We start from the raw sequence: 9,441 nt of genomic DNA, 5'->3' as shown, positions 1-9,441 counted from the left end.
AAGAGGACAGTGGGTGGGGAGTGAGGGCGGAGGATGGGGCGGGAGCTGGGAGGAGGGGAGTTATGGGGGGAAAAAAAATGAGGAACAAATGTAATAATCTGAACAATAAAGATTTAATTTAAAAAAAAAGCTAAAAAATAAAAAAGGACAAACTGCAAAAAAAAAACAAAAACAAAAAACAATAAAAAAGAACATTAATAATTCATGTGCAACCAGGGGATTGTCAAGGGCGGGGGAAAAAAGGAGACATATGTAATACTCTTTGTAATACTTTAAGCAAAAATAATAATAATAATAATAATAATTCATGTGCAAGCATCATTTATAAGCTTTTGTTTACAAAACTAAACGTCTGATTGGAGAGAATGGTTAAATTATGAAAATATCCTTATGCTGATTTGAATGAAGGTACTACAAACATATATAAGACAATATCTAATAAACTGAGCAAATATCTATTCCATGTGGAAAAGACTATACCATGAAAATGCATATGCAAAATTATTGCAGTTTTGTAAGTGCTTATTAAAAAGGCAATATAAAATCTTCATAGTTTGCTCTGAGGTGTGGGGAATGGGAGGTGAGCTTACACTTGATTTTCTTCATGTCAATTTTCTGAGTCTTGCACCATGCCCACACTGCAATCGTGAAAAAAAAGGAGAGAAAGAGAAAAGAAAAAAAAATTATCCTCAAGAAGTAAAGTCTGGGAATGACCAGAGAATTAAAATTACCTAGAGATTGGGTCAAGATGGCAGACTGAGCAGTAGTGCATTTCTCTCATTCTACCACAAATCCCTTTAAATGACAGGAGGGGCAGGTTTCTGTATATAAAGAATAACTCCAGAAAAGCACGGGGTAAAGGAAAGGGCGAATTCCTAGAAGATGGAAAGCAGATGGGGCAGGGGCACCGAGGTTGGGCTAAGGTAGTGTGGGAGTGGGAAGCCCAGGGGCTCTGAACTGGAGAAAGAGACGCTAGGGGGGATGTGAGCTGGGCTGCTCCTGATTTGGAAAGGGGCAGGTACGGGAACCAAGAAGCGCTTCCCGAGCTCCGGGCAGAGGTGGGCGTGAGAGTTGGGGGAGGAGGGCACACGTTGTTTGGCAGGAAGGGGAGGCCACTCTCCTGGCAGGAAGCTGAGATACGGAGAGGGAGGAGACTGCTGCAGCAGCAGCGGCTGGTGGGATCCCGAAGTGGCACAGGGGCCTCTGCTGCCGACTGGGACGCAGCGGGCCCCTGAGCTCCGTGCTGGAGACGCAGCCGCCATCCTCTTCGCCTGCCTGCCACGCACTTCGTCTACGGATCCTCCTCCACCAGCTTTGGCGAGCTCCCTTCTTGGCGCCTGCTGATCATCTCTCCCCTTCAGGCACACAGCGAAGGTAGCAAAGTGCTGGATTTGGGCACGTGAGGCTTTGGGGAGTCTGTGCCACTTGGCACAGTGTTGGAAGCCGGGTGGGAGGAATAGAGGATGCCCCCTATTTCTTTGACCCTAACGACAACTCTCTCTCTCTCTCTCTCTCTCTCTCTCTCTCTCTCTCTCTCTCTCTCTCTCTCTCTCTCTCTCTCTCTCTCTCTTGCGTAGCTGGAACGAACCGGGGAGGAAGGTTACTGCAGGCACACGCCAGGATACCTTGATTTCCAGCTTTCAGGAGAAACTTAGGCGTGGGTGCACGGAATGCACTAATTAGGAGACAAAGCTCACCGTGTCATACTTTGAATTGATTTTGTCTCAATTTCATTTCTTGGCCTGCCTTGCCGCTGTGCTCCTCTCAGGCATGAAGCCGCCGTTCGCAAAGGCGGCTGCAGAGCAGCGGTCCAGAACAGGCTCAAGGCATGCCGGTGTGCCCGTTTCCGTGATGAAGAGAAAGGCTGCACACAAGAGACACAGGAGCAGGCCCCCCTCCCAGCCTCGGAGGAACATCGTGGGCTGCAGAATTCGGCACGGATGGAAAGACGGAGATGAGCCTCTAGTACAGTGGAAGGGAACCGTTCTGGATCAGGTACCTGTAAATCCCTCTCTGTATCTTATCAAATATGATGGCTTTGACTGTGTTTATGGATTGGAACTGCATAACGATGAAAGGGTGTCATCACTTGAAGTCTTTCCTAATAGAATTGCATCATCTACAATCAGTGATTCACACTTAACAGAAATTCTGATCGGCAAAGCAGTGGAACATATTTTTGAGACAGAGGAAGGTTCCAAAAATGAATGGAGGGGGATGGTCTTGGCTCAGGCACCTGTCATGAAAACATGGTTTTACATTACCTATGAGAAGGATCCTGTTTTATATATGTACCAGCTCTTAGATGATTATAAAGACGGTGACCTACGCATCCTTCCTGATGCCAATGATTCTTCTCCTGCAGAGAGGGAGCCAGGAGAAGTCATAGACAGCCTAGTAGGTAAACAGGTGGAATATGCCAAAGATGATGGCTCCAAGAGAACTGGCATGGTCATTCATCAGGTAGAAGCAAAACCCTCTGTGTACTTCATCAAATTTGACGACGATTTCCATATCTATGTCTACGATTTAGTAAAAACAACTTAGAAGTCATTTTGAAATTTGCCAAATATGTGAGACTATTTGTAAAATCTGTGCACACACACAGTCTTGATTGCTTTCCAATTTGTAAGAACCATCTTCTCGCTTTCTGCATGCTTTTTGCCTGGCCAAAGAAAAAGGAACTGAAACGCAGACATTTTTGGAAGAAACCTTTTGCCCTTCTCTCCATCCTTTTTTTTTACAGGTTCCTCCCCACAGGAGAATGATTGATTTATCTAATTAGTGAGAAGGGTAAAGTCTGACATCCATTGGCCCATACTTCTATCTTTGCTGGTGTTAATAGTTTAAATGTAGGTGAACACCTGTTGCCTCATTCTTTTGGGCGCTCGGACTCTCTCTACCCATTGAACTATGAAGCTTCTGGAGATATTAGGTATGACCGGCTGGGTAAGTTTCTTTGCAACTTTAACTCTTCCCTCTAAGTAGCTTCAAAGTGTAATGTGAGGAAGAGTGGGAAGCCATTTTGGTCTCCTGTCCAAGTTGCATTTTCAATTCTATCTGTACTGAGAGTAAGAATAACGTATTGCTCCCTTTCTGGTTCTTACGTCTATTGCTCAACTTGTTGCAAAATCAAGAGGGTAATTACTTTTCACTTTAGTATATAAGTATAGGCCGAGAAACCTTATGAAATTAATAAGAGGGCAAGCATTTGGGAACCGAACTCCCAAGTGGAGAAATCAAGGTTTTTCATCAATGGTATTAGATCCTCTGTTGTCTGCAATAACTCTGGGTAGGACCTGTAGACATGGAGTGGGTTTTAACAAACACAGGCCCTGCAGGCAGACTTTAGCACAAGTAGGCTTTGCCAACCCAATGGAACATTAAGCCAGGATTTAGCTAGAGTTCTCAGTCACATGGTAAAGCCTGAGTTTATCAAGTGTTGTCAAGTTGGTCCAGGACCTCAAAATTAAAAGAGCAAAACCTGGAATCAGGCTGAGATACAGATTTTTTTCCTATACCGAGAGATACTCTGAGAACTTTTAGATAGTTTTAGATTTGATTCTTAGGGAACTTTTGAGTCCCAGCATATGAGGTGGGCAAGACACTTGCTAGAACTAAGAAAGACTTCCTCGTATGATCTGGTGGGCTCATCTTTTATGTTGTCCCAGGAGAACTATGGAACACATAGACTAGAATCAGTGCCAGATGATCAATAGGCTTAATGATGTTTTAAGAGCGCAATGCTGGCATTGGTAGATAGAAATCCAATGGGTACTTCTTAGTGTTTTGTTTTTCAACTTTATCCTCTTTGTTGGCTGGTCCTAAGATATTCATCTGCAGAAAAGGGTGAGCCCTACTGCGGCAGAAAAGTAAGTAATGGAATGGGTACTGTACCTTCCATTATTGAAGGCACTGGTAAAGGCTAACCAAAGCCTAGGGGAAATGTTAAAAATAAGTAAGGTTTTAGAGAGAAGCACCTGGCAAAAGCCAACATTTTCACACTGGGTCTCTGTACAAGCTCCATTAACAGTAACAGACAGGCCTTGGACTTCTGCAAATATGGGGCTGGGACGTGTGGCAATACAATCAAACACTTGGGAAATATCTCCCAAGTTAGTTTAAGTTCACAGGTCATGGATTCTGGACTGCTGGCACAGACAGACTAGCATCCTGCTGAGGATGAAACCAAGAAAACAGTCTCTTTTCTCCCATGTTTTCTCTGTCCTATGTATTAAGTCCTGGTAACATAAGTTTGCTTCCAGTGTCTGGGAATTAGTGTGCTTTCTGATTTTGGGGTGTGAAGATGATACTGGGGTCATCTTTTTTGAAATATATTTTCATTGATTTCAGAGAGGTAAAGAGAGGGAGAGATAGAAATATCAATGATGAGAGAGAATCATGGATGGGCTGCCTCCTGCACGCCACACACTGGGGATCGAGCCCTCAACCTGGGCATGTGCCCTGAATGGGAATAGAACCCATGACCTTCTGGTTCATAGATCGACGCTCAACCACTGAGCAATGCCTGTGAGGCCTGTGGTCATCTTTTGACCTATTGATACTGTGGACTCTTAAAAATATATAACATGCAGTTGTGGGGTTAGATTAATTCAGCTTCTAAAGTCCTGAAGGAACTACACTTAATCAAGATGAAGACAGCCCAGGCTGTGGCTGCTGAAGGAACTGTACATCTGTCCAGACGTCTCTGTGGGATCCGTATGCTGAAATGAGAAAAACAAGAAATTGTGAAAGGCAAAATTTTGGACTTTAATTCCTTTGGACTTTAAAATGGAAATTTAATTAGGAGCATTCCTTTCTCCCTTGGAGTTTAATCATTAGAGTGGGTTTTATATAGTTCAAATTAAGGCATTTTCATTATGTAGTTGATATTCTAATTTTTGGAGTATTTTAATATGCTATCTTTGGGGTTCATTGTGTAATCTTTGTAAACTAAATCATATAATGTGGTTGGACATAATTATAAATTAGGGATAAAATAGTGAGTGAATTTTCAGCCTGGGGTATAATGTAACCTTGGAATTAATTTTAATTACTGCTCTATTCTGACTTATTTCAGAGCCTTCTAGGGTCAAAAACAGAACTGCTCACCAGTCTTCCACAGATGGAAGCAGGATATTCCTAAGATAATGTTGGTCTTCCCCAATAGGGGACAGCCATAGTCTTGGGTGTTGACCACTATGGCTTAGAGAACAAAAAGTCCATGGATATGATGTGGTCTATCTTATATCTCTCTCCGTGTTCCTGACTCAAGAAAAAAAATAAAGGACTCTCACAAGTATTTGAAAGAAAACTTCTACCCACCTCCACTTGCCCCTCATTCAATCTTACATCTGGGAGGAGGAATAACTTGGTAAAATTGAAAAAAGGGTTATTATGGATAAGCAGCCTAGTCCCCTCTTGGCTCTTCAGCTCCTTTTCTCACAGCAAGGTATGGGAAAGAAGGTAGCCCCTTCACTACATGGCTGAGTAAATGTCTACTTTCGACTTGGGGTAGAACTACATTTCAGGCTCAGGTCCAAAGCATGTTCTCCAGTCCAGATCTATCAGTAATAAAGCTGGTATCAATTTTTTCTTTTAAAAATGTTAATATATAAATTGTTTTTGGAGAAAAACACCTGTTTTTGGTAAAAATGAAATGGTACTAAAGGTTATAGAGTAAAAACTAATTTTCTTTCCCCCTTCTCACCCTTACCTCAGTCCCTCAGTCCCACTTTCCAAGGTAACCACTGTTACCAGTTACTATGTATGCTTTCAGAGATAATCCATGTATGTACAAGCATATTATGTATGTATGTGTGTATATCAGTTTTTTTATACTAATGGTGGCATATTATACATGCTGTTCTGAATTTTGCTTTTTCACTTAACAATATATTAAAGCTGATATTTAATCCCACTTTGATGCCTGTGAGTATTTTTTATTATTTATTTCAGAGAGGAAGGGAGAGGGAGAGAGAGAAACATCAATGATGAGAGAGAATCATTGATCAGCTGCCTCCTCCATGCCACCCCACTGGAGATGGAGCCTGCAACCTGGGCATGTGCGCTGACCGGGAATGGAACTGTAACCTCCTGGTTCGTAGGTCAACCCTCAACCACTGAGCCACACCAGGCTGGTGATATGTGTGTAATTTTTAGTTGATTTAGAATCTAGAGGGGAAGGAGGTGTGGCTAATTCAAACCTCCAAACCCGAATCTGGTTTAATGAAAACTTACACGTCCCTGAAAACCCACCATTTCTGCCTGGCAAATCTTTCTAACTAGTAGAAAGTGAAATGTATGTGAACGTGATGGATTCTGTGGAAGGAACTCCTTGAGAGAGGCCTGTATATTTTTATTGAGGTAAGTTAAAGGGGAACTCAACTATAAATTGAAGCTGTGGGAAAAAGTTAAGGTAATATAATAAGTAACCCAAAAATGAACAATATTTTTTATTCCAACTTGCACTCACATATACTGTCATATGCAAATTTATGATAGTTTTTATTTGCCTTTTCTAATATAATGCTTTACTGCATGTAACAGGAAACCTATTTTAAACAGGTTTAAACGGTTACCAAACATCATTAATTCATGTAACTAAAATAATCCAGGGGTTAGATGGGCTTCAGGCATAGTTTGATTGAGGCTCAGGCTCAGTGTGATTATTTAGGGTTTTCCCTACTCTATATGTCAATTTCATTCTCAGTTTTCCTTTCCTCAATGGTAGCAAAATTGGACCAGCAGTTCCAAGCTACCGCAGTTCCAGTCTAGACAAAAATAAATAACCTGTGTGCTGTGATGCATTCTTAAATGGCTTAGGTCACATATCTGGATCAGTCACTGACGTCTTGTGGATTAAATGCAATGCACTGAATGGCTTAGCCAGGGCATGTGTTCCATTCCCGAATCCTAAGATGTATCTCCCTCGAACCAAATGGATTCCTAGTAAAATCAAGGGCATGAGGAGTGAATGCCATGAACCAATCACAAATGTCTAGTATTGCTTCTTATTTTGGGTAGCAAGCATCCAGGGACACCTTTCTTCCCACGTATCTACTTTGAAAAATGCCCACACCTACATGTAGTGAATTTATGTTTTCAAAGGGGAAAAACCTAGTCTTACCCAGTTACTGCATTTTAGCATTTAGATCTCTAGTTGATATGCAGCCATCTTCAGATCCATCATGCTAGCAGTCTTGTCACCTGCAGTTAAATTATAAACTACCCCGCACCCCAACATACCCAATATGCAATTGGGGAGAAATGACCAGGGGAAAACTACCATTTTAAAAAGGGAGGAAGTAGAAAAAATACAGTTTCTGGTTAAGAGAATATCATAACCTGTTAGACAAGGACTCCCTGCTCTGGCAGTAAAGTAAGTCCTCTGGTCAGCCAGGCTCTTTTGGTTCTCTAAAAGGGTCTCCCTTGGAGACATATCTTTGGTGAATATACTTCTTGGGAGATGGAGTGCTTTACCAGGCCACTTCACCTTATTTCATCTTGTGCCTGGAAGTTCTGGGGTTAAACTGTTTGTTGTTGGCTAGAATTGGACTTTGTTTAATATAATAGCTCTTGCCCTAGCTGGTTTGGCTCAGTGGATAGAGCGTTGGCCTGTGGACTGAAGGGTCCCGGGTTTGATTCCTGGTCAGGGCACATGCCCAGGTTGTGGGTTTGATCCCCAGTAGGGGGCGTGCAGGAGGCCACTGATCAATGATTCTCTCTCATCATTGATGTTTCCATCTCTCTCTCCCTCTCCCTTCCTCTCTAAAATCAATTTTAAAAAGGTTTTTAAAAATATAATAGTTCTCAAACTTTAGCACCTATTAGAATCACCTGGACAACTTGTTAAAGTACAGATTGCTGGGGCCCACCAACAGGTACTGTGATTCAGCAAGTCTAGGGTGGGTCTAAGGATATACATTTCTAACAAGTTCTCACAGGAGGCTGATGCTGCTGGTCCTGGGACCCCCCACATTGAGAATCACTAAGTTGTAGGTGGCAATTGTGTGAGGACAGAATCATTATTTCCTTAACTTACCTGATAATAAATATACCTGGGGCACTTCCTAAAACATAAATTGCTAGCCTCACCTTGGAGCAGTGGTTCTCAACCTTGGCCTCACATTAGAATCACCTGGGAATCTTTTTAAAATCCTGATTTCTGGGCCTCATCCCCTGGAAATTCTGTTTCTTTGTTACGGGGTGGGGCCACAACATTAGTAACAAAGAAACAGAATTTCTGGGGGATGAGGCCCAGAAATCAGGATTTTCAAAAGATTCCCAGGTGATTCTAATGTGCGGCCAAGGTTGAGAACCACTGCCTTAGATTCAATGAATCAAAATATCTTGGTAGGCAAGTGGGGAAACCTGAAACAGCTCTATGAGTACTAAACATCCCAGGTGATTCTTAACATCATCATCAATACTGATTGAAAAACACTGATCTAGGAAATTAAGCCATTTGTGACTATATGGATGGATCCTGAGAGTATTATGCTAAGTGAAATAAAACAGGTGGAAAAGGACAAAAAAAATGTATGTTTTCACTCATATGTGGAGTAAAAAGCAAAAAAGTAACAAAAACTAGCAAAGCAAACAAAAACAAACTCATAGCCACTGACAACATAATGGTGGTTACCAGAGAGAAGGGGTGGAGGAGGGTGAATTGCTAAAAAGTATAAAATATATAGACACAGACAACAGTGTGGTGATGGCCAGAAGGAGGAGGTGTACGGGCTGGGTGGAGGTGGCTAAACTTGGGGAGGGGATGAGGGACATCTGTAATAGTGTCAACAATAAATAAAAAAATATGGTAAAGAAGGAAACTAAGCTTATGTTGGGTAACATGTTATAGAGCAGCGGTTCTCAACCTGTGGGTCGTGACCCCTTTGGGGGTCGAACAACCCTTTCACAGGGGTCGCCTAAGACCATCAGAAAACACATATATAATTACATATTGTTTTTGTGATTAATCACTATGCTTTAATTATGTTCAATTTATAACAATGAAAATACATCCTGCATATCAGATATTTACATTACGATTCATAAAAGTAGCAAAATGACAGTTATGAAGTAGCAATGAAAATAATTTTATGGTTGGGGGTCACCACAACATGAGGAACTGTATTAAAGGGTCTCGGCATTAGGAAGGTTGAGAACCACTGCTATAGAGTATAAAGGTATCAAATTATACTGCTGTGCACCTGAAAATTATATATTGCTATTAACCAATGTTACCTCTAAATTTAATTAAAAATAAATAATATAGAAAAATATTACTGAAGTTCACATAAGGAGACATAGAGCACAGGTACTCTGTTTGGCAGAATAATGCCCCCCTCCCCCCAATATATCCATGTCCTAATTCCCAAACCTTGTGATTATGGTATCTTAGATAGCAAAAGAGACTTTACAGGTGTTATTAGCTATCTT

The 9,441-nt window shown here is 41.6% G+C and overlaps 1 protein-coding gene across 2 annotated transcripts; it reads left to right on the top strand.

Annotated features, from left to right (window-relative positions):
• The first annotated feature begins 1,139 nt into the window (after positions 1–1,139).
• Positions 1,140–5,914, top strand: SPIN3 (spindlin family member 3). 2 transcript variants are annotated; one of them, XR_004967000.1, is made up of 3 exons: positions 1,140–1,374; positions 1,578–2,949; positions 5,081–5,914. XR_004967000.1 is itself a non-coding variant. In XM_036305889.1 (2 exons), exon 2 carries the CDS (start codon positions 1,771–1,773, stop codon positions 2,545–2,547), a length of 777 nt encoding a protein of 258 aa, XP_036161782.1. In that variant the 5' UTR covers positions 1,140–1,374; positions 1,578–1,770; the 3' UTR covers positions 2,548–5,914. The 2 variants fall into 2 exon arrangements, 1 of the variants encoding a protein (XP_036161782.1); XM_036305889.1 differs by having other exon boundaries at positions 1,578–5,914.
• The last annotated feature ends 3,527 nt before the right edge of the window (positions 5,915–9,441 follow it).

The sequence above is a fragment of the Myotis myotis genome, unplaced genomic scaffold, assembly GCF_014108235.1.
Source record: "Myotis myotis isolate mMyoMyo1 unplaced genomic scaffold, mMyoMyo1.p scaffold_m19_p_4, whole genome shotgun sequence".
NCBI lineage: Eukaryota > Metazoa > Chordata > Mammalia > Chiroptera > Vespertilionidae > Myotis > Myotis myotis.
This window is presented reverse-complemented; position numbering and strand designations above follow the sequence as displayed.